Source organism: Mustela erminea, chromosome 7 (genome assembly GCF_009829155.1).
Source record: "Mustela erminea isolate mMusErm1 chromosome 7, mMusErm1.Pri, whole genome shotgun sequence".
NCBI classification, from domain to species: domain Eukaryota; kingdom Metazoa; phylum Chordata; class Mammalia; order Carnivora; family Mustelidae; genus Mustela; species Mustela erminea.
The window spans coordinates 92,833,820-92,859,312 of record NC_045620.1 but is presented as its reverse complement, the minus strand read 5'-3'; the positions used below and the strand labels follow the sequence as shown (position 1 = coordinate 92,859,312).

The 25,493-nt window shown below is 41.8% G+C and overlaps 1 protein-coding gene and 1 long non-coding RNA gene across 5 annotated transcripts in view; one reads left to right on the top strand and one right to left on the bottom strand.

Annotated features, from left to right (window-relative positions):
- Positions 1 to 9,100, top strand: part of EVA1A (eva-1 homolog A, regulator of programmed cell death) — a 50,748-nt gene extending 41,648 nt beyond the window's left edge. The window contains exon 3 of one of the 2 annotated variants that reach the window (XM_032352590.1): positions 7,814 to 9,100. In XM_032352590.1, the coding sequence (XP_032208481.1) occupies positions 7,814 to 8,187 (374 nt within the window). In that variant the 3' untranslated portion in view covers positions 8,188 to 9,100. The remainder of the gene's footprint in view (positions 1 to 7,813) is intronic. The other variant, XM_032352589.1, reaches the window with a different exon arrangement.
- LOC116595814 overlaps positions 1 to 23,799 on the bottom strand; it is a 41,260-nt gene extending 17,461 nt beyond the window's left edge. For all 3 annotated transcript variants that reach the window (XR_004287866.1, XR_004287867.1, XR_004287868.1), the window contains exons 1-3: positions 23,660 to 23,799; positions 15,724 to 15,784; positions 1,823 to 1,955 (exon numbers count right to left, since the gene is read on the bottom strand). This is a non-coding gene — a long non-coding RNA (uncharacterized LOC116595814). The remainder of the gene's footprint in view (positions 1 to 1,822; positions 1,956 to 15,723; positions 15,785 to 23,659) is intronic.
- Between the last annotated feature and the right edge of the window lie 1,694 nt (positions 23,800 to 25,493).

Below are 25,493 nucleotides of genomic sequence, written 5' to 3'. Positions count from 1 at the left end.
GCCTTCTACAAGCTTCTAAGTTCCCCTTAGTCCTAGGGTCATAGGACCATAGGTCTTTCCTGCTGTAGATAAAGGAAGGTGAGCAGGGTGGTTTAGGATGATGGGTAAGGTAAAAGAAGCCCTCTTTTGGGGGTGCTTATGACCTGGACAGGTGGTAAGAGAAGATGAAAGAGGCGGAAGCGAAAGAGAATCCTCCAGAGCCAGCCTAGTGGGGGAGCAATGCTCCCATAGCCCCTCTTCCCGAGGAAGAACAAGCCAGGGCTGGGAGAAGGAGGGCAGCTTTCTCCAGCATTTCGTAGAGGACAGAAGTGTTAGTGGGGGTTTTTGCTTCTTTATGGGGAGGGGCAGAATCGCATAAAGAGGAATTCTAACAATGCTTTAAGAGTTCAGAGAAGAGATTATGCTGAATGCTCCCTGATTCTACAAAAGCCCCAGTACTCTCTTTAAAACCTATTTGCAAAACATTTTTCTTTCCAATCAAGAGATTGCAAGTTTGGGGCACCTGGGTGGCTCAGTTGGTTAAGTGTCTGCCTTTAGCTCAGGTCATGATCCCAGGGTCCTAGGATGGAGTCCAAAGTCAGGTTCCCTGCTCAGTGGGGAACTGAGCAGGGAACCTGACTTCTCCCTCTCCTTCTGCCTCTGCCTTGCCACCTGCTCTTGCTCTCTCTTAAAATAAAATAAAAACAAATAAATAAATACAATCTTAAAAAAAAGGGGGGGAGGATTGCAAGCTTTGAGGTCAAGAGTCTAGGCAGGGGAACCAGTTACACAAGCACAGAGACCAGCTGATCAGGCCTAGACGGATGCTGCTGGGCATGGTCTGACCTCCAAGGGTGCAAATGAAATTAGCTCAGGACCTCCACATAGAGCCTCTTCCTGCCCATGAAAACAATGACCCTGCAGGAAGCTAGATACAGCAATACATTTATTTTTATTTACTGAGGGAAAACAACTGACAATAGCCCTCCCCACTCTACTTCCTGGGCAATTAACAGCTGTCTGGATCTGGCCAAGACCAGGGTGGATCATTGGCCAAAAGGAAGTGACCTGGAGCAGAGACTAGAAAAAACAACCATGATAGAGCTACAGTTTCGATTTTTGCAGAAGCATGATGAAGAAAAACAAAATAAATTATATCAGCTGTGAAAATCAGCCCTGAGTCATCTCCTCAGGAACCAGTGAGGCCCAGTCAACTCCCTTGCCCGCTCTTGTTGCTTTTACTGGGCTTTTTTCTGGGGATCCTTGTCTGAAAGCTGTAGGTAAAAGAGTATGTTTTCTGGTTAGAGTAGCAGGATGGGATGCACTAGTTAAGCTAGAGGGAGAATAGTGATTCCCGGGATCAAGTTGAGTAACCGTCTTCAAAGTTAACCTGTGTAATAGCGGGGTGGTGAGGGCAGGGTGCAGAAAACATGGAGACACACTCACAGGGAAGAAAGGGTGGGATGAGAAGAAAAGGAAGTGAGGATGAGGAAAATGGATTAGATGGATGGAGGGTTGGATGGAAGGGAGGCAGAGAACGTGGAAGGAAGGAAGAAAGGGAGAAAGGGAGGAAGGAAGAAAAAAAATAGAGTTATCTTTTATTGAATGCCTATCTCTGCCAAGATCTTGGATAATCTCTTTATGCTGGTCACCTGCAATCCCTTTAACCTTTACCACAATTGAGCCCAGTAGGTAAGTAGTGTTTAAAAGATGATGAGATGAGGCTGCAAATTAATGCTGGTCTGCCCAGTGGTTTTCCATCCTGGTGAAAGCATGGATTGGGTTATCCTTTGGGAAAAGCCTTCTCAGACCCACATATCTGAACTTGAGCTTTTCCACTCACCTTTGTGTTTCTGGAGATCCCTCTTCAGGTTCCTATAGAAACTCTTCCTTTTAGTATGGGAATGGGTGGGTCTTCTCCCCTGCTGGGCTGTCAAGTTCCTCAAGGCAAGAGCTCCTTCAATCTTCTTCCTTTGCTGGATATCAACTAGACAGAATTCAGTTTTATTCTTTCACTGCTTTCTTGCTTATTTATTTATTTATTTATTTATATCAAGCACTCAATTAATTTTTATTGAGATATCATTGGCATATAACATTGTGTAGATTTAAGGTGACGAGGTGTTGACTTGAAACATTTATATATTGCAGTATGATTACCATCGTAATATTAACTACTTTCACATTACCTAATTATCTTTCTTTTCATGGTGAGAACAATTAAGATCTTATGTCTTAGCAACTTGAAAGTCTATAATACAATATTGTTTTCTATATTCAGTAGGCTGTGCATTAAGCCTCCAGGACTTATTTATCTACTGGTTGCAAATTTGTAGCCTTAAACAACACATACCCAATTCTCTCTCTCTCCAGCCTTTATTAATCATCACTATACCCTGTTTTTAGAAGGTCTTTTTTAGATCCCATGTGCTAGTGATATCATACAGTATTTGTCTTACTTTGACTTAATCTCAATTAGCATAATGTACTTAAGGTCATAACGCATTTTCTTTATGCATTCATCTGTTAATGTACACTTAGGTTGTTTCCATGTCTTGGTTATTGTAAATAATGCTGCTGTGAATACAGGAGTGCAGCTATCTCTTAAAGACAGTGATTTCATCTCCCTATGTTTCCTTGATGATCTTAATAGATGAAAGAAAAGCATCTGACAAAATACAACATCCTTTCATGATTAAATTCCTCATCATATTGGGTATAAAAGGAGCATATACCTCAAAATAATAAAGACCATATATGACAAACCATAGCTAACATTATGCTCATTAGTAGAACATTGAAAGCGTCTCAACTGCATACAAAAGCTCCACACTTTTATTCCCCTCTTTAGTTCTGATGACACCATTTACCTCTTTTTATACATTGTGTTCATTAACAGATTGTAACAGTTACTGTTACTTTTAGTACTATTTTCCTTTAACCTTTATACTATAGTTTAGTGGTTAACATACCATTCTATTACACATTTAGAGTTTTCTAAATCTGACTGCATACTTAACTACAGTATACACTTTACAGTTGTACACTTTCAGATGTTTTCATGGCACTAATTAGCATCTTTTCACTTCAGCTTGATGAACTCTTTTCAGCATTTCTTGTAAGGCAGGATACCTTCAGCTTTTGTTTCATGGAGAAAGTCTTTATTTCTCCTTTGTATCTGAAGAATAACTGCCATATAGAGTGTTCGTGGCTGGTAATTTTTTCTTTTCACTTTTTTTTTCACATTTTCACTATATCATTCTACTCTCTCCTGGCCTGTAGGGTTTCTGCTGAGAAATCTGCTGATAGCCTAGTGGGGGCTCCTTTATAAGTTATAATTTTTTTTTCTCTAGATACATTTAGGACTCTTTTTCTTTGATTGTTGACAGTTTCATTATAATGTGGCTTTGAGGTTTTTTTGCATTACAGTAACAGGGTGATCTATTAGCTTTGTCAACTTTGATGTCAAAGTTTCTCCTCAGTTTGGGGATGTTCTCTGCTATTATATGTTAAATAAACTTTCTGGACCCTTCCTCCTCTTTTCTCCTTCTGGAACCCTGATTATGCTAGTATTTGTACATTTGACTGAATCCCACTGCACTGGGTTATTTGAAAAGCACTCTCTTCTAGGTCACTTATTTTGTCTTCCATTTGTCCTACTGTGCTGCAGATTCTCTCTCTTGCATTTTTCATTTCAGTCATTGAATTCTTCAGCTCTAGAATTCTGTCTGATTCTTTTTTAGGGTTTCTATCTTGTTAAATATCTCATTTTGTTCATGTATTTTTTTCTGATTTCATTGAATTGTCTCCTATGTTTCTTTGTAGCTCATTGTTTCTTCAAAACAGTTACTTTGAATTCTTTATCTGCTAGATCATAAGATTTCATGTCTTCGAAATTTTTATTCAAGGATTTTCTTTTGATGATCACACTTTTTCTTTTTTTTTTCCTAATCAGAATTTTTTTATTAACATATAATGTATTATTTGCCTTAGGGGTACAGGTTTGTGAATCATCAGGCTTACACACTTCACAGCACTCACCATAGCACATAACCTCCCCAATGTCATAACCCCGACACCCTCTTCATACCCACCTCCCCCTGGCAACCCTCAGTTTGTTTTGTGAGATTAAGAGTCTCTTATAGTTTGTCTCCCTCCCAATCCCATCTTGCTTCATTTTTTCCTTCCCTACCCCCACAAGCCCCCATTTTGCCTCTCAAATTCCTCATATCAGGGAGATCATATGATAGTTGTCTTTCTCTGATTGACTTATTTCTCTCAGCATAATACCCTCTAGTTCCATCCTCATCATTGCAAATGACAAGATTTCATTTCTTTTGATGGCTGCATAGTATTCCATTGTATACATATACCACATCTTCTTTATCCTTTCATCTGTTGATGGACATCTAGGTTCTTTCTATAGTTTGGCTATTGTGAGCATTGTTGCTATGAACAGTTGGGTGCATGTACCCCTTCGGATCACTACATTTGTATCTTTAGGGTAAACACCCATTGGTGTGATTGCTGGGTTGTAGGGCAGCTCTATTTTCAACTTTTTGAGGAACCTCCATGCTGTTTTCCAGAGTGGCTGCACCAGCTTGCATTCCTACCAACAGTGTAGGAGGGTTCCCCTTTCTCCATATCCTCACCAGCATCTATTGTTTCCTGACTTGTTAATTTTAGCCATTCTGACTGGTGTGAGGTGGTATCTCATTGTGGTTTTGATTTGTATTTCCCTGATGCCAAGTGATGTGGAGCACTTTTTCATGTGTCTGTTGGCCATCTGGATGTCTTCTTTGCAGAAATGTCTGTTGATGGATGACACATTTTCTTAATTCTTCATGTTCCTTGTAATTTTGTGTTGCTGCTTTGCTTTTGAAGTAAAGGATACCTCCCTAACTCCTCCCTAGTTGCTTTCGGATGGGGTATATTGTTTGTTGGTCCTATTGTATATGGGGTTCTCTCAGACCTTGTTTTTATACACCTGCTCCACATTTCTCGCTCCCTCTTGTGGCAGAATTCTTAAGCTTTTATGTCTTCTCTGGATCTTACAGCTCACCTGGCTGGCTCCTGGAAACCTCTCTTTTTTTTTTCCAGAAGGTGGTGCTACAGTTCAAGTTTGTAGTTTCTCTCCTGCCCACAGAGCCAGGTCTGTTTTTCTGATAGCATTCCAGTTTACCGGATTTTTGAGGCCAGTCTTGGAGCTGGAGTAAGGGAAGTGAAGGAAGGTATGGGTCTAGCACTTGGGGTATTAAGGATGTCTGCCTGGTAGGAAGATCCTTGGCTGAGGTTCTCCCAGAGGCATGTGGGACTTTCCCCAGACATCCTGAGCTCAGTCAGCACAAACCATGTCCCTTTATAATCCTTTGATATTCTTATTTATCACTTTCCCTCCCCTCAGTCACGGAGGTCCCGCTTTAGCATTCTGTGTGTTGCTGGAGGGAAATGGGTTTCCCATGCAGCATCCAGCAGAGCTAGGGTAGCCAGGCACTCACATACTGCTCTCCTTTCCCCCCACGGAGTGGTGCCATGGGATAGTTCAGTTCTGTGCTATGTCAATTTGGCAGGGAGGGACACTGCTGGAAAAGTTCCTTCAAGCTTGTTTTGTTTGTTTGTTTCCTTCAGTGATGTGCTGGAATTCTGTTTCATCCATGGGTATTTGCCCAGGTCAACACTTATCAAGATTTTCCCCAAACACAGCTGGGAAGGATCAGGGTTGTGGTTGCTAATTTCACAGTCCTAACTGAAGTCTGTCTGCGGTCTGTCTATTACTGGACGACCTGGTAGGCGGTTGGGTGAGACTCCTCCTGAGCTTTTTGGCTTATGCTTTTGGGTCAGAAGACTCCCACAGAGACACTTTTTTTTTGGTAGATGGATGTTTAATTAGCTGTTAAAAAAAGGGACACCAAAAGTTGGGATATTACACCACCATGATATTGATGTCACCCTGCTTTCCCCACATTTACATTGTTTATTGACTACTCATATCTGCTATTAGTGTCTTCTATTTTCTTCTTGCCTCTCCTCTTTGTACCTATAATTTATGTCTGTTGTATTCATATCACTGTCATTTTGGTAGGAGTTTCAGAGGGAAGGAGGTATCATAAACACATGCATTCAATATGCTGTGTTTAGACTGATAGAACCTTTTCGGGGTACAATTTAGAATGCATAAAACTTCAAAATGCCTATGCTCTTTGATGCAGTTGCCATATTTCTAGATAACTAATCTGAAGAAATAATTCTACATGTATATAAAGAGATGTGTACAAGGATACAATCATCTTGACGTTAGCATTGCTCATCATATTGAAAAATTATAAACCATTTATGTGATAGTAATAAGGAGATAGTTAAATAAACTTTGATATGTCTGTACTACAGAAGACTATGCAACAGTCAAAAAGAGTGCTGTTGGCATATCTGGAAATCTCTCTAAGAAATATTCTATTTTATGAATATTAAAAAAGGTTATTATATATAATCCCACTTATATTCTTTAAAAACCCACAAAACAATGTATGTTTTGAGTCATACTAACCAGTGAATAGAGATTATGGAAAACTAATTTGCTGAAAAGCCAATTTGAGTCCTGTCAGATTGACCATGCCCTGGGACCCACGGCCAGGCGTGCCCCTATGTTCTTATACTTACCCACAAAGGGAAGGCTATTCACCCAAAGGCTCTCATCCTGTGGAGCACATCAGAGATGTGGGCCCACGAAGCATACTGCACATTAACAGAATGATTATTTTCTTTTCTTACCAAAGAAAACCACAGATTTCTCCCCCACAAAGTCACCAGATGAGGCCATCACAAAATACCGACACTGGTTTTCCAACTGTGATCGTATAAGTTATCAATTACTGCGCAGCAGATTACCTCAAAACTTAGTGACTCAAAACAACACACATTTCTTATCTTGTTTGTGTGGGTCAGGCCAGGCCTGCACCAGGAGGGCATGCTTCCCTGCCAAACTCCTGCACATGGCTGTTGGCATGGTCCGTTTCTTTGCAGGCAGTTAGCCAGAGGCTACTCTTTGTTCCTTGCCATGTGGGCCCCTCTGTAGAACAGCTCAGAACATGGCAGCTGGCTTCATCAGAGCAAGGGAGTGAGAAAAGCCAGAGAGAACGCACAAGCAAGTTGGAAGTCGGTCTTATGTAACCTAATCTTAGACTCATCCGTCAATTTTGTCATATTCTGTTTTTTAGAAATAGATTATGGGGTCCAGCCCAGTAGGTCCAGCCCTCAAAGGAAGGACTTGGGTAAGATTTGGAATACTAAGAAGTGGGGGGGCATCTCAGGAGCTAACTACATGTGTTGACTTGGGCCTGTGATGGTATAGTTACAATAAAGGAGGCATTGATCCTTGATTTTACCCATAAATTTGTTGCTCCCCCCCAAATGCTGCTTACATCTGTGATTAAAAGGTTCTTCAGGGGTTGCAGGAACAAATTCAGAAGCCAAGGATCTTTCCCTATAGGCAAAAATAGGTTTTAAACACATACACACCTCCTAAGCAAATGACATCTAAGGACAGTTGCTTGCTTATACTACATCCTAAGTAATACTTCTCTTTTATCTTTTCATTCTGAAATTATTTCAAATTTAAAGTTGCAAGACTATAGGAAAATGATTCCACACGCCCTATACCATTTGTTGATAATTATGTTTTGAATCCATTCTGTAGTTTGTCCCATGGGAAGGCAGTATTTGTAACCATCCGAGCTTTAAAGTGTGATGAGAGCTGTGCAAGGCGGCCGGGATCCGTGGGTGCTCCCCGCATCTAGAATCGTCATCTCTCAAATGCCTCTTCTTCCTCCTTCTGCAGAAAATCCCGAGCGAGCAGCTCTGTACTTTGTCTCGGGCGTGTGCATCGGGCTGGTGCTCACCCTGGCCGCCTTGGTGATGAGGATCTCTTGCCACACGGACTGCCGGCAGCGTCCCCGGAAGAAGTTCCTGCAGGACCGAGAGAGCAGCAGCGACAGCAGCGACAGCGAGGATGGCAGCTCGGACACGGCGTCTGACATCTCGGTCAGGAGGCACCGCCGCTTTGAAAGGACTTTGAACAAGAACGTGTTCACCTCGGCGGAGGAGCTGGAGCGCGCGCAGCGGCTGGAGGAGCGGGAGCGCATCATCAGGGAGATCTGGATGAATGGCCAGCCCGAGGTTCCGGGGACCAGGAGCTTGAACCGCTACTATTAGTGGTGGGAGCCGAAGCCCGCGCGGGGCAGGAAGCCGCCGGCGAGGGCCAGAGTGCGCCGGGAGGGTGGGCACAGAGCCCAACGCAGTTCTGCTGAAGTCCTGGGGGCAGAGATAAGCAGGACACGCCCGTTTTCTAGCCAGGAGACCTCAGCTTTCCTTTTCGACTAAATTAACGGAGAAGTAGAAAAACCAAGCCTGTTTATCAATCTTTCCAGGTCGTGGAATGGTGCTGAAAAACCCTCTCCAGAAATGTGGATGGAGATTAGAGAAACAGGACTGTGGTTTCTCTTGATTTCTGAGGATCTCAGAAGTTTCTGCAGACTTCAGTGCTATGTGTTATTCCTTTATAAAAGGAAGATTATCATGGCATGAAGGCTAGGAAAAGCAGGGTGAACTTAACCCAGTAAATGCAATTTTTAAAATGACCCCATGCTATGCAGGTGGTACTCATCCAGATAGCATGATTTATGATTATTATTTAAGGCTGATTTTTAAATCTTGTGTTGCAATGGAAACCTTGTCCATTTTAACTGGCACCTCAGGGATTAAAATCCTATTTTTTAGTATAGTTCCCACCTCATTCATGAAAATGGGTAGAATTAATGTATTATGGGAGATGTGTCAGTGTGCTAGAAAATATCAATAACCTCAAAGGATGAAGGGTTTTATTTTAAATAGTTTATAAAATATATATTAACGTGCATATTTGAAGATGCTGCATAAGAAGAGCTGTGTTTTCCCTCATTTGGAGAGAAGAAATTTTGTTATGACTCTAGATGATGATGATTTTAAACATTTTGTTAAGAAAAAAAACAAACAAGTTTGGATTTCCAAGAAAAGAATGAGAGTGGGAGATGAGGAATAAAGCCAAAATTAGGATGAGATTAAAAAAATAAATAAATGTTACATAAAGCTTTTTTTTGTTTTTTTTTTTTGTTTGTTTGTTTGTTTCATGTCCATCTCTGTTTTATACTTACTTTAAGTGGCAGCCCTTTTTCATAGGTGGCTATGGTCTTTTTTTTTTTTTTTTTTTTTTTTTTAAAGATTTTATTTATTTATTTGACAGAGAGAAATCACAAGTTGATGGAGAGGCAGGCAGAGAGAGAGAGAGGGAAGCAGGCTCCCTGCTGAGCAGAGAGCCCGATGCGGGACTCGATCCCAGGACCCCGAGACCACGACCCGAGCCGAAGGCAGCGGCTTAACCCACTGAGCCACCCAGGCGCCCTGGCTATGGTCTTTTGCCAGGCCCTTTCAACAACTCGAGAACTGGGAGAAATGGAAAAACTGGAGAATAAAGAAATGGCCCCTGTGTGACTAACTAGGGACCTGTCATTTGCTGTGTGTTGTGTGTTATAGTTACAATGTGGCTGAGTGGTTGTTTAAGCATGGGATAGATTTGCCCAAGGCTAGAAATAAGATGGTGGCCTCTTTGTGACTTACTTCACTAAGCATAATCTCCTTCAGAGGAAGTCAATTAGCATATGGTTTCACTTATTTGTGGAACAGAAGGAAAAGCGTGGAGCACATTAGGAGAATGGAAAAGTGAAGGGGGAGAAGTCGGAGTGGGAGAAAAACCATAAGAGACTATGGACTCCGGGAGACTAATAGAGGGTTTTAGAAGGGAGGGGAGGAGGGATGGGTTAGCCTGGTGATGGGTATTAAGGAGAGTATAGATTGCATGGAGCACTGGGTATGATGTGCAAACAATGAATCATGGAACACTACATCAAAAACTAATGATGTACTGTATGGTGACTAACATAACACAATTAAAAATAAATAAATGTGACAAACTTAAATAAATGATGATCACCTCTTATGGAGAAGGGAGGTCAGTAGGGAAAAAAGAGAGTGAGGCTGAACCGCTTAGAAATGGGCTACAGAGAAGGAAGCAGTATCCTCTGGCCTTCTATCTCTGTCAGCTCCCTTCTCTTGATATGCAGTGGGTTCCGTATTCAGCCTGTCTGGATGCTCCTGAGCCTTCTTACTGGGAGTATTTCCATTGGTGTCCATCGGTGTCATCATGGGACCTGAAATGTTGGTCAGAAGACTTTATCTGATGGGGTCTCTATTGCTTTAGCAACTCACTGTCTACCCTAAGGGCTTGGAAGGCTGTCGTAAGAAATGAACAATCACAAATCTGTGTGCCCAGGGGGCAATACATTTGGCTTGAAACCTTGGTGGATGGTCTGATTATATGAATTTGGGTTGCCTCATTGGGTAGTAACAACGGCCAAAAATCTTGTTAAATCAGTATCTTTGAATTTGGGTTCCCACCCTTGTGATTTCCCTCTAGGCAACAATTGCCTGGGCTTCAGATTAACATCATCTTGGTCTCTGTCTCTTAGAAAAGTGAAAGAATGAGGTGTTGCCTTCATCCCCAGGATTCATCCAAAGCTGCTAACAGGGAAGGATATGACCCTTGTTAGGATGGAAGTGTTTGGGAAGGTTCTGGGTCATCTGGCTTTCTCACCCCAATAGCCTGATGCCTTTACCAAGTCTATGAAGTTCCTATTTTTAGGGTGGTGGGGATTTCCCTAAGTCACAAAATACTAGATAACAATTTGACCTACTGCTTCACTTCCATATAGCAAGGATTTCAGCTTTTCAGCCAAAGATATGGAGACTTCTACTGTTACCTTCCTTATCTTGACCCAAGCAGTTCTACATTTAGGTCTGTCCCTCCTGGTTCCAGTTTCTGCCTTGGGTCACTTTCATTTGCACCAGAATAATATCCAACTTAAGAGCATTTATTTCATATAACTGGGTAAAGTAGGGTTGGATCAGGCGTCATGGATGACGGGGTCCAGATGCTGAAATGCTACCAAAAGTTCTTTCTTTCTCAGCTCTTATCTCTGCTTCTCTCTGCTGCTGGTCTCATTTTTTTCTGTTTCAGGTGATGCTATGTCCTGTGTGTACCACTACAGTGTATTGGATTCATTGCTACTCACTGAGCTTCCATACAGCCCACAGGTTGTGGGGGAGGCGGGGAAGGCAGTTTCACTGTTTACTTAGCTCAGAGGACAGCATACAAAGGATGCTTCTGTCCAGCTTCCCTAGTCTTCCATGGTTCCTCAGAGGAGCACTGGCTGACAGTCAAACATCTGAGAAGTTGTTAGAAGTACAGTTACCCTAGGAAGCTCCCACCAACTTCCTTTGAGGGCCTCTTCCTGCACTGTGAGGCACAGGTGGTCACCATCCACTCATGGCATATCTGAACCCTCTCAGCTGAACCTTCAATACTGGCAGGAAGTGCACCTTAGGCACTTTTGGACTTAACATCATTCCAAAATGACACAAAAGGAAAGAAACACCTTGCTTCAAGGTTGAAAATTAAAATCACAGGGAAGGAAATCTAACAACAAGAACAAAAAAATGGGACACCTGGGTGGCTCAGTGGGTTAAGCCACTGCATTCAGCTCGGGTCATGATTCCGGAGACCTGGAATGGAGTCCTACATCAGGCTTCAAGCTCTGCGGAGAGTCTGCTTCTTGCTCTGACCTTCTCCCCTCTCATGCTCTCTCTCTCAAAGAAATAAATAAAATCTAAAAAATCAAATCATATCAAATCAAGTCAAATCACAGGAAAGGAATCCTTGACCTGGCTTGTATACTGTGCCCTTCTAGGATTTTCACCATTTCAGATATTACATTTAAGTCCTTTTAGAAAGGATTTGTTTACCTACTTGAGAGAGGAAGAGAGAGAGGAGTGGAGGGAGAGGGAGAAAGAATCCCAAGCAGACTCTGTGATAAGCGCAGAACCAATACAAGGCCAATCCTGTGACCCTGAGATCACTAGCAGAGCTGAAACCAAGAGGTGGATGCTCAACCAACCATGCCACTCAGGCACCTCGACATTTAAGTCATTAACCCATTTTGAGTTAATTTTTGTAAGTGGTGTATGATGGGGTTCAATTTCATTTTTTTGCATGTAAATTCCCAATTTCCCAGCACTATTTATTGAAAAAACAATCCTTCTCCTATTGAGTATTCTTGGCTCCCTTGTCAAATATTACTTACCTATATATGTGTGGGCTTATTTCTAGACTCTCTATTCTGTTCTTTTGGTCTTTGTGTCTGTTTTTTGTGCAATACCAGACTGTCTTGATTACTACTAGATTACTAGATTTGTTATATAATTTTTTCTTTTTTATTAACATATAATATATTATTAGCCCCAGGGGTACAGGTCTGTGAATTGCCAGGTTTACACACTTCACAGCACTCACCATAGCACATACCTTCCCCAATGTCCATAACCCAACCACCCTCTCCCTAGTCCCCTCCACCTGGCCACCCTCAGTTTGTTTTGTGAGATTGAGAGTCTCCTGTGGTTTGTCTCCTTCCCCATCCCATCTTGTTTCATTTATTCCTTTCCTACTCCCCAAACCTCCCATGTTGCCTCCCAACTTCCTCATATCAGAGAGATCATATGATAATTGTCTTTAGATTACTAGATTTGTAATATAATTTGAAACCAGGAAGTGTGATGCTTTCAGCTTTCTACGTTTTGCTCAAGCCTAATTTGACAATTTGGGGTCTTTTGTGGCTCCATATGAATTTTGAGACTATTTTTTCCCAATTTCTATAAAAAAAAATGCCTTTGGAATTTTGATAGGGATTGCACTAAATCTACAGATGGCTTTGGGTAGTACAGACATTTTAATAATGTTTATTTTTCCAATCCATGGGATATCTTTCCATTTACTTGTGTCTTTTTCAATATCATTCATTGAAGTCTTATAGTTTTCTAGGAATAGATCTTTCACCAACCTGGTTAAGTTTATTCCTAAGTTTTTAATGTATTCAATGCTATTGTAAATGGGATTGTTTCCTTTATTTCTTTTTCAGATGGTTCATTATTAATGTAGAAAAATAGAACAGATTTTTGTATTTTGAATCCTGCAACTTTGTTGAATCTGTTTATTACTTTTAAGAGTTTTTTGGTGGAGTCTTCTAGGTGTTCAATATATAAGATCATACAACCTACCAACAAAAACAATTATACTTCTTCCTTTCCTATTTGGATGCCTTTTTTTTCGTTTTCTTTCCTAATTTTTCTGGCTAGCACTTCTAGTACTGTGCTGAATGGGAGTGGTGAGAATTGGCACCCTTGTCTTGTTCCTGATCTCAGAGGAAGAGTTTTTGACCTTTCATTGTTGAGTACATTATTAGCTGTGGGCTTGTCATATGTGGCCTTTATTAAATATTTATTGAGAATTGTTACCATAAAAGGATACTTTTAAGGTATTATGCTTTAATTAGACCTACTTTATATTCATTGAGTATTTTCATCCATTTCCCTTTGTAATAATTCATGTTAGAGTCAAAGTTAACTTGTTCCTGCCTTTCTTGATGCTAAATATTTTCACCTTTATTTATATTTCTTATGGTACCTTTTCCCTTTTGTCCTAATATTTTATTTACATGTATACATTCTAATATTCACTGTGTTGAAGTAAAATGGCAGCACTTCCTGCCTGTTGCCATGGCTTTCACAGTTCCAACATCATTCTTATCAGAGTGGCTCTTTTGATAAAAACAGCTAGACTTACTCTTCTAATCAGCTTTGGGCAGAGCAAAAAAGCTCATTTATTATGTCTTTTCTCATCTTCTCAACCTCTACTGCAATAGCACACATTGACACATGGGCTCCTCTTAAAAATTGTGGTTGAAAAAAAATTGTGGTCAGAAAGGGGTGTCAATCTTCTAATTGTCTGCCATCCCAAATCAGTTTTTATAGGTCAGGGTATATTCTTTCTTTGCCCTAAAGATTGGATTTAATATTTAACAAATTTAGTACTGGTAAGTATTAGGCTTCAGTGTAAGAGTCTCCCTAGGTCTTGCTTGGGAATCTGCATCATGACCTCACGTTAGCCTCATTGTAGATTTGAAAATCCATGAGTTTTTCTTTAAGTTTTTAAATATATGAATTGCTCTTTCACCATGAGATAAGAATATCTTCTTTACATTTTCCAGCTGGAATCAAACCTTCCATTGTGTCCCCTGTGTTGCTTGCACACTCACACTTTATGTGATTTTTCTGCACCTGCCAATGTGCCCTAGCCTTTAAGCCTCTGGCCGCTGTATGATAACCTTACTCATCTCTGTACTCCCAGTATGCATGCAGGCCTTGGATCACAGTAGCTTCTCATTAGATAGTTTTGAATAATAGAATAACACAAAGCCTCAGAGCATGGGAAATAGGGCCAATTGCAGCATCCTGTTCTACAGAGCTTCAAAGCCTTAAGTGGTTGCAATTATGATTTCTCTTAAGTTTATGAAGGTTTGCTTTATCTGCCTTCTTTATTCCTTCCTCTACAGGTGAACATTTTCATGTCTTTTTCCAATTTAGAATCTCTACTTTCTTCTTCTACATTAACTTAGATGTGACCAGGTGGGAGGGCTCTCAGGGCACTTCCCACATTTAATCCAGCACTGAGAGTCATACAAAATTTGTACAGGTTCATAAGGAAGGGGTATTTCTTCTTGAAATTGCAATAGCTATTCTTAACCTCACTGATGGCCAATTTTCCAGTCCCTCAGGCTTGAGCCAAATAAAGGGAAACTTTTATATTAGGTCTAAGCACTGGGAGTGTGCTTCTTGTGCCTCCAAAGTCATTTGATCATCTATCCTTTAATTATTCCTACTTTCAAGATCATCTTGGCCCTGCTTGATCTGAGGCACTTAACCCTCAGATGCATTTTAAAATCTCCTTTCCATAGGAAAAACCACTGTTCAGTCCTTGAGAGAGGGAACTGTCATATGAAAGTCTCTTTCTCTAGCTCTCTCTTCCTTTTTGTTTTCTTCCTTTTAGCAGTAGGCAGAGATCAGGGCCTATGAGTGGCATCAATGAAATAAAAAATGACCTTCCCTTCCAACTCCCTTCTGAAGAACACAAGGAACTTCTGAGACTCTAAGAAGAAATACTTCTCTGGGCTCAAGACCAGGCCCCATATTTGGGAATCTGTTCAGAGTCAGAATTTTGCCACCAGCTCCACATAGTCAAAAAGGTGATGGGGGTGCCTGGGTGGCTCGGTGGGTTAAAGCCTCTGCCTTCGGCTCAGGTTATGATCCCAGTGTCCTGGGATGGAGCCCCACATCGGGCTCTCTGCTCAGCAGGGAGCCTGCTTCCTCTTCTCTCTCTCTCTGCCTGCCTCTCTGCCTACTTGTGATCTCTGTCAAATAAATAAATAAAATCTTAAAAAAAGACGAGGTGACGAACCAAAATCTGTCCTTTGTACTCCCCCAAATTTGTGTTTTCATCCATAGTCTCCAGTCTTTTCACAGAGAATATTTGATTCCTTAGACTGTGTAATAACACCAAAGCTCATATATGTCCTCAGAATGGAAAAACTGTTATCACTCAGGATGATATGTGGATAAATACATACCTTGAATGGGAAGAATGCATTTCTGCACCAGGAACTTTTGATAGGAAGGAGAGATATATAAACAGAAAGATGTTTTCTCTTTAGGATATTACTGTTATTTTGCAGAATTAGACTTATCCGGGACTCAAGTGGCTCTTCCTACCTTTTTGAATACTTCTCCAGGTGGGCAATTCATCAGTGGTATTGAAGAGTGACCAGGATATCTGTAAGTGACAGAGGCAAGATAAAGTAGAAGTGATTTAACTGAATGGCATGGGCCTCTAAGGAAGTACTTCCTGAGAGCTTATAAAGCAGAATTTTGCAAATTTCAGCTCATGGGCGAAGTCCAGCGTACCACCTGTTTTTGTACCACTTGCAAGTTAAGAATGGTTTTTACATGTTACAATAGTTACATTTTAAATGGTTAGTTACATAAGTACTACATAATAGCCTCAATGTTGCATTGACCCACAAAGTCTAAAATACTTACCATTTGGCTTTTTATGGAAAAAGTTTGCGGACATTATTGTAGAAGAACGGTCCGGAAATATTGATAAGGAATAGGATAAATGCAGAATTCTATCCCCATCTGGACTGTGGCAGGCTGAATAATGACTCCTGAAAGATATCCATGTCCAAATCCTTGGAATCCATAAGTATGTTATCTTACATGATGAAAGGGACTTTATAAATGCAATTAAATTAAGGAGATAACTGAGATAGGAGATTATTCTGCATTATCTGTGTAAGCCTGATGTCACAGGGTCCTTGTAAGAGGGGGACAAGCAGGGTTTGAGTCAGAGAGGTATGATGACAGAAGCAGAGTTTTCAGTGATGTGACCATGAACCAATAAACATCAGCAGCCTCTAGATGCTGGGAAAAGAACAGATTCTCCACAGGAATCTCCAGATGGAATCAGCCCTGCCAACACCTTGATTTTAGCCCTAAGACCCATTGTGGACTTCTGAACTTCAGAACATATGATAATAAATGTGTGTTGTTTTAAGCTACTACATTTGTGGTGGTTTGTTACAGCACCAATAGGAACAATAGGAAACAATATGTTTATCAACCCTGTGTTCCTTGGGCTGTAGAAGAATCATAGGCTTCACCGTAGAGTCTCAGAAAATGATAGGAAATTCCTATAGACAAGCTGGGTAAGAGGGAGAGGTGAAGTTGAGGAAGTTTAGGGTGGAGAATGTATAGCTGATTGCAGACTGATGGTTTTGGAGAACATTTGGCAAAGGCGCTCAAGGAAGAGCTCAATTATAATCAGTTAGGGAAGGAAGAGCTGCCTAAGGGAATGTGACTAAAGTAAGGGGAGGTAAATGATTGGCAGACCTGAGAGGTGAGACTTAGCTGCATTAGCTAGCCTCAGGTTTCAAATAGCCTCCAACCAAGTACCTATCTGAAGGCTAATGATGTCTCCATTGGCAGAAGGGGATAAAGGATGGCGGCTCTTAAAATGATGAGGATGTGTTTTTATGTCAGCCACATAAATCTGTGACTTCTTTTCCAATCAGAGTATTTATCTCCACCTGCCTCTTAGGTTCAGATCAATCCTCCTCCCTCCAAGAATCCATCTGTTCATTGTGTTTTCTGTAATTTACACACAGTGGTATCCTTGGCAACCAGTCATTTGTCGCAGATACAGCCCTTAGAGTTCAAAATTAGGTCCTTATTTCAAATACTATTCACTAAACAAAATACTATTCACTAAACACACCAATATCTATTAAGATAACTGTTCTCAAATTGTGTTCTGCAGTTCACTAATTATCAGTCCTTGGACCTCGGGGTCTGTATAACTCACTTTGGGAGGCACCTTCTTTAAATCAATAAAACTGGATGGAAAGCACAGATTAAAACTGAAATTTGGAGTGAGCTCTTGCTTGTATTCCAGGCCTTCTAAGAGCCACTAGTACATAGAATTCCTGAAGCTTTCTCAGAAATTTGGGTCCACACTGACATTGAACCTAGTATTAAAATTTTTTTGTGAACCATATGAAAACAAAAGCATGAAAATTCACAGCTACTTTTGGAGGGTCTCCCCAAATATCTAAGAGTTTTAAAACTTTTCTAAACCAACTTGCATGTGAGTGCAGTGACCCACAATGTCTCCTTTCCCAAGATGCCTGGAGCCCACAACCACCAGTTCCTCCTAGGTGAAGGGAACCATTGGCAAGATTTCTCTAGGGACCAGGAAGGCAGCAGGTGTTGCTAAAGGTGCCCCTTGACATGCAGGATGCCCAGCTTTGCCCTTTTGTCTAACCTAAAAGTGTGGAAAATTTTAAGAATGCTGATGTTCCCTGGCTGGATTTGAAACAGAGCCCCAAGGATCAACCTTGACATATAGCAAATAAAGAGGCAGGCAGTTTGTTCATTGAGTTTAACAGCTCTAACACAACTCAGTGCTTAAACTGTATCTGGCAAGTAATTTCTTGTTTAATTATCTCTCTCCTCCTAGATTTCTGGGTTTTATGAGGTCAGTTAAATCTGTCTTTTCAGTATTCCTAGCACAATGCTATGCCTTAGTCTGTGGTCAGTAAGCATGCATTGAATGAATGACTCAATGTTAAGTTTTTAGCATCCAAAAGCTCTTTTGTAATTCAGAGGCAATTCTGGTGTTACTGCTATTGCTATACCAGAAGGCAATACTAAATGTGTTGATTGTTTCTGCCAGGCTCTTTGAACTGCCAATAGGGGAAAATTTGTTCTTTGGCAAGAATGAACAAATAAATAAAATAACCTCTGATTATATCTGAAGATTTTATTATATGAGGAAAATCTATGAAAGAGGAGAATTTTTATAAAGCAATTTTATTTATTGATTGATTGATTGATTGATTACCACTGCGATTCCTTGGCATAGATTCTGGACTTTCCACTGGTATCATTTCACCCAAGTGTTTACTGGTACTTACTATGTTCAAGATACCAAGAGAGCTGTGTCCTCTACCTAGTCTGCAGAGGAGGTGAGAAAGTATATAATGGCTGCCTTGCAAAGAATATATGATAGAAATAAGATTGAAAGACAAAGTGCTAGAACATTCTAGCAGCTGGGGGAAATAGCCCTGGAGCTGCCCCTGTTTCTCTGAAACATTCAGTCTGAGGGAGAATGAAGACTCAATGACACAAGGAGAACTGAATGCACATTTAAAGAAGATGCTTTGTTGGACATATTCATTAGCCATTTTTCCTTCAAGCAGAGCACCTAGCTTTTGGGAAACAACATATACACATAGTGTTTGCCTTCTTCCGTAGGAAGGGCAGCCTTATCTTTACATCCCAGTTAGCAGTAATGCTTACCCCCACACCTTGTTAGTGTCTCATGCACCAGAGTTCTGCGTTATTTCTTATTTAACAAAGACTTTTGTGGATACATGAGGTGTTCTCATATATGAGAGAATCTTATAGGTCAGAAATCAATCATTCAAGATTAGCAGAAACTGCCCATCTAATCCAGGCTTCTGTCTATTCAAAATCATTTAAAATGACTACATAACAATTCCTTTCTGAACACCCACGGAGGTCCTGGAGTTGGGCCTGAAAAATGGTGAGGACACTGACAAAAGAGAGGAAGGACAACAACCTGTTTATAGGCAACAGCCAGGGAGAGCTTGAGGCAGAATGAGGGACTGTGAGAGGCTGCAGTTAGCTAGAGGCACAACACATACTTAGGGAAGTGGTGGGGATTCAGTCCTAAAAGGTAGGTTAGATCTAGTTTCTGGAGGGTTGGGCTTTGAGAGCTGGCTAATAAGACTGGCCATTTGTCTTTGGGCAATGGAAGGCAAGGAAAGATTTATGAACCAGAGGTTATACGATCAGCACATGCTTCAAAAAATTGAATTTGTATTGGAGAAGGCAGAGTCTTGTGGAAAAGGGTTTAGGTAGAAGGCTAATAATTTAGGTTACAGAATCAAGAAGATCTGACAACTGACTGATTGTTGATGGGGGACAAGGAAGAAAAAGATGAAGTCCAAGGGGGTCTGAAGCTGAAATCCGAATGATATAAACTTGCAATATCAATAAAATAGTAAGATTAATAGCACTTAAGGAATACAGTTTAGTTTAAATAACGTTTTTACATAATTATATCCTTAAAAAGAAAAAGTGAGTCAGTGGAAAAACTTGTTTTTGAGGGGAGTAGATTATAGTTGACATCTGTTGCTTTTGCCTATCCAGCATTCTTTCTTCTTTTTCTCGCTTTTTCTATAAAAGACTACATACAGTTCATGTGATTGAATCCAATCCATCTTGCAAGGACTTAGATCAATAGTGAACATAACTGTATATTTCTGTCATGTGAGTGCTTACAGGATGGTCAGTGTCCCAAGTTAGCCCAGTGAAATTCAATTGTAGGACTTTCGATGGAATTATTGGGAAAGAGAAGTTCTTTCTTTCTCTAGGTTTACTAAAGCAGTGAAAGTAAGTCTGGTGCTTATGGTAACTAAAATGAACATATTCTAATAGAGAGACCCTGACTTAGAAAGAAGGGAGTGGACACAGACATAAACAAGAGAGAGACAAGTACAGAGAGACAGAGACAGAGAAAGGGAAGGGAAGGGAAAGAAAAGAAAAGACAAGAGGATGAAATTCTATTCTTGACAACACTGAGTTCCTGGATCTAGCTCAGGACTCTTATGGCTATGTAGGGAAATACATTCCTCTTTCTCCCATTTCAGCTACTTTAAGTTGGATTTCTGTCATTTGCAGCACCCAAGACCCTGGTGAATGCAGCAATGATGTGTTTGACTTCAAACATATAGAATCTGTTTCCAGAATGGTGTCTTAGTGGACTGTAACTCCGAAGAGAAGCTGTAACCAGGGATACATATTTGAAACTTACCTGCATGAAAGCAATGTTAAATCTCTGGGAGGAAAAAAAAAATCTCTGGGAGGGACTGAGGTCCCCAAGAGAAAGAATGTAGAGAAAGATGGGAGGGAACAGAGGGCAGAACAATGCTTAGTCATGGGAACTGAGAGACACAATTGGAGAGAAAAAAGAAATGGTCCTCGGGGTTAAGAAGAGATTAAATAGAATGAAGATTGTCACTGGGCTGGCAACTAGCAGTCACTGGCTCTCATTAGGTATTGATCTATAAGGTCATGGGTGTTAAAAATTACGAAAGGAGGGCGCCTGGGTGGCTCAGTGGGTTAAGCCGCTGCCTTCGGCTCAGGTCATAATCTCAGGGTCCTGGGATCGAGTCCCGCATCGGGCTCTCTGCTCAGCAGGGAGTCTGCTTCCCTCTCTCTCTCTCTGCCTGCCTCTCCGTCTACTTGTGATTTCTCTCTGTCAAATAAATAAATAAAATCTTAAAAAAAAAAATTACGAGAGGAGATGAGAGGATTTATAGGTTATGAGAGGATAAGATTTGGATTTCCCCCTATAGAGGCCTTGACTTTATCCTCCATTGGAGTCTGTAGAAGATTTCAGTAAGACGTTATGTGTCTTACCCACCTTTAACACTCTGTGCCTGATAGCCAGTAGGTGCTCAATAAGTGATCGAATAAAAAGAAAATTGGCCAATGTATGTAAGGAGTGTTTTTATTTAGGAAATGGATTTCTGTCAGGGAAAACACGTTATTTACAATGTACTTCAAGTCTGAAGTCTGAGAATGTGCCTCTAGCACAACAGCATCCGCAATTTAAGGCTGGAACATAGGATGAACCAGCCTAAGGAGCTGCAGAGCCCTATGACGTAAATGGGTCACAAAATACCACAGTCTTGAGTTATAAACTCAAATATACAAAGTAAGCATTGCAAAAGGACAGAAACATCTTCTGTGTATGACAAGAAAATGGAGGAAGGTAATCGATCTTACATCATTAGGCTCACAAAGATGGGCAAAACCTGTCCCCAGATTCATTCTCTATTTTACATTTTTCCTCCTTGCTCTAGAAAAGGAACAGGATGGAAAACAGGCCTAATCATGTATGTTAACGCCAACCAAAAAGCACTGATAGTTTGGATTGCTAAGAGGATTGTATGGCTCCAGGGAAAAGAGTTGATGGCTCTGATTGATTATTGATGTCTGCATGGGCAAGGGAAGCAGAGGCGGGAGGGGGTGCGGAATCTCTATTTTATTCAGATCTCTGCTCAGATGATACCTCAGAGGGATCTTCCTTGATTATTCTATCTAAAAGTATCTTCTTATTTTTCTTTATAACACTTAGCACAATCCAATATCATATCATTTTTACCTATTGAATTGTCTATTTTCTCCTCACTGAATTACAAGGTCCACAAGGATCTCACTGCTGTATTCCCAGCTCCCAAAACAGTCTCCTCAACAAGTATTTACTGAGTGAATGAATGGTTCTCATGCTCCGTGTTAGTCAAACTGGACTAAGATAAAGTTCATTTTGGGGACTGGAGAACTCAGAGCGACTATCACATGCAGACAGTTGTAACGCTTTCAAATTTTTTACAGTCTCCTGGTGAAAGGAAAGGAGAGTAGAATCCTTATAACCCATGTGTACAAGCACAGACATCCACCGAAAGTTGAGTTTTCAGAAAAGATAAATAAGCGTAACCTTCCTTTCCTCCCCTTCTCAGAGCTGTATCTGGAACACAAGGCTGGGACCACCCACAGAGCTGGGGCTTTGCGCTGACATATGCGTGTGTTCTAGGGGGGCTCTTCCACTTTAATGGAAGAGCTGCTTGAAAGAAACAGTCACAGCCTTGAGCGAGAGTTAGAGCAATGAATCATAACATTGTAGTGACACTAATTTAAGATTCAAAGGGTTTGGGAAACACAACTGTCAAACAGTGGGATGAGCGTGCTGGGCTCGAAAGCCTTGGTTGCGAATGAGTGAGCAGGCATTTACCAAACAGCAGGATGGAAATACACAAAGGAAGACCTTGCTTAAGCTATTTCATTGCTTGGGATTTGGGGCCAGAGCTTTAGAATCCCTGAACCAAGTCCCACTTAAGTCCCCCAAGTGAATGCTCAATTTCCCCGGGGGGAATCCTTTGTGGAAAGGAAAGTGGGTCTGATCCCTCTCCAGGGGGAAGGGGTGTTGGTGTGGTGAGGATCCTGGAGGCAGAGTGAGGCATCGGAGCCAGGGAAGAGCAATGAACGCTAACCTTAGAGGTCAGGGCAGAGGTGGAAGCCAGAAGCAAGACCAGCAAGTGGAAATCAAGGCGAATATGAAGGGAATGAGAGGTTCCAGGGGCATATGGGGGCCTGCAGTGACTAGTAACTAAGGATTATTATGAAGACTAGGGAAAGGTCGGAGAAGAGGCAATGAATGTAGTCGGAGTGAATGTTAAGGGATTGCTGTGTGGGAGAAAATGGACACATGGGCTTGATTTATTCATAATTTATGCCTGCATAAAACTTCCAAAAATTTTAAGACAGCCTTCAAGAATAGAAACAATTGCAGTGCAGCTGTTAAAATAGAATAGAGAAATATTTTTTGGAAAGGAGAAGTAACAGGAAACAAATTTACTAAATGTCGAGGACAAATCTGGTTGTTTTATTTATTTTTATTTTTATTTTTTTATTTTTTAAATTTTTTATTTTTTATAAACCTATATTTTTATCCCCAGGGGTACAGGTCTGTGAATCAACAGGTTTACACACTTCACAGCACTCACCAAAGCACTTACCCTCCCCAATGTCCATAATCAAATCTGGTTGTTTTAATTGGACTTTGACTTTAGCTCTGAATTTCCTACTCACCAAGGAAAAGAAGAGAAAAGTTTTTATAACTGGCAGTCAAAGACAAGAAAGCAGGATTAAATTCCAGTTTTCTTTTTTATTCACAATGAAGACAACAGAACCCGCCTGTAGGAAGAGATGGCGAGCCAAATAAAAGGCAGAGGGAAAAACTGAGGATGAGGCGGCGGGACCACACCAGGTCTGCCGTTTGCGGCTTGAGTCCCTTTTCCCTCTCATGCTGGCTCCCTACCCCCACTGACTTCTGGCCTTAAGCTTCTCAGCCACCGTCTGTCTGCTTTCCACCTGCCTAGCTGCTTGTGGCACCAGGGAATGAATATAAGCCTCTCACCCCGTCTTTGCCATGCTCTGAACAAGCCCACCCCCTCTTTCACTTTCTGGCATTTACTATGCCCCCAATACTATTACTCACCCAAAGGTGAGGCTTCAGATGCCACAGAGACTGGGACAGTCTCCCACCTCCTGCTGCCATTGAAACAGACTTCTGCCCTCACCAATGCATTCCCTGGACCAGGTAGAGCCCTTCCATACCCCACTGGATCCTTCTTTTATTCCCACAGGGGGCACCCCTCCCGCCTGCCTCCCACCATCCCTGTCCTCTGAGTCCCTCAGATCTTCTGGGCTGAGTGAGGTCTCAGGCATCTGTGCTGGGGAGGAGGAGGGAGCCATCTGTGCCTGAAGGATAAAGAAGGGGTGTTGACCTTGCCCTCCTTTCTGTGGCTTCCTGAGTCATATCCGCAAAGTCTGGTATTATTCTCACCACCCCTGATCATAACACTCCTTACTCCTTGTAATCGCTTGTTTAGTCCCCGATCTGTTTGTTGCTTGACACAAAGTGAATGTTCAAAAAACATTTTATTTATTCAACAAATATTTATTAAGCAACTACTACGCAAGTGGCACTCCTCTAAGAATCTGGGATACGCCAGTCAACAGAGAGTCAAATCCCCTCTCTTTGTAGATCTTACATTCTCATGGGTTTTGGTAAACGAATGACTTATGTTACGGAGGAAATAAGGAGCCGTCAATTAAAGAGCCAGGAAAGGGGTCAGGACATTCCGATAGTGGTTCTCAAACTGGAATGTGCCTGAGAGTGCACTGATAAACAGGGAGATTCCCAGCCCAGCTCTAGGGAGTGCGAGGCTGGCGTGGAGCAGGGGCTGTCTCCTGTGGGTGGTCCTCAGACCACACTTGGAGCCATCTTGCCCGGCCTTCTGGTGGCGGAAACTTGAGAGCAGAATATTGATGAATGGGGTCAGGTTCCACGGTGGTCCGGTCAAAAGTGCCATTCTCAACAGAGCACCAAGTTGTGGAACCGTTTAAAAAAAAAAGTAACAAAAGCAGGTGAGGCTGTCTTTTATCACAGGTGAAAGACTGGCTGACTTCTGCCTTAGATGGGCACAGCACGTCCGTCCTGCTCTGAGGCACTAATTAAAGCTCTGCCGGCACCGCCCCTTTTGCAGGCCCAAAGAACCCAGTATCACAGAAGGCTCTGGGGGGACATGGAAAGAGGCCTGGGCCGTGTTTTACCGAGAGGCCAGGCTGTCCCTACAAGATTGTCTCAGATTGGCTCAGTTGTCAGCTTTTTGCTCCTATATGCGTGGCAGTGAGTAGAGGGCAAATCTGTTTTCTTGCTGTTCACATTCTTTGGGATTGAGGCATGTGGGTAGGCAGCCCAAAGGCACCATTCTCCCCAGGGCTCTCTCTGCCTCCCACAATTTCCCTGTCTCACCCTCACCCTTCCTGCAGTTCTTGGGAAGAAGGCACGTTGGCAGCGAGGGACAGAAGTGTCCCCTGGGGTCCCGACCAGTCCCCACCTCAGCTTTTGCAGGCCGGATGCCAGCACCTGGAACTTCAGTCTAAGCTGGTCAGGACGAAACCGTGCTCCAGAGTCCCAGGGCATCTGTAGGGCACCAGATACTCTCAAGCTCGTGAGGCAAGCCCTCGGGTGGGCCGCCCTCTCCCGGCCTCTGGACCCTACACACTCCTTGCTTTCTTTACTCTCCCTTCCAGACCTTTCTACGCTGCCCCGTGGATACCTCATTATAAGGTTAAAAAAATAAAAAATAAAAAAGATTATCCTATATTATCTATTTCTTTCCCGAGGGTGTTCTTCACATCTTGTTTTAATGGAAACCTGACTTCTATCTATGTGTCGAGGCTGCAGGCCTCTGGGATGGAGGCTGTTTGTTCCCCCAAGTTCCATGAAGTGCTGGGCAGGAAAGAAGAAGCCGTATCACCTTCCA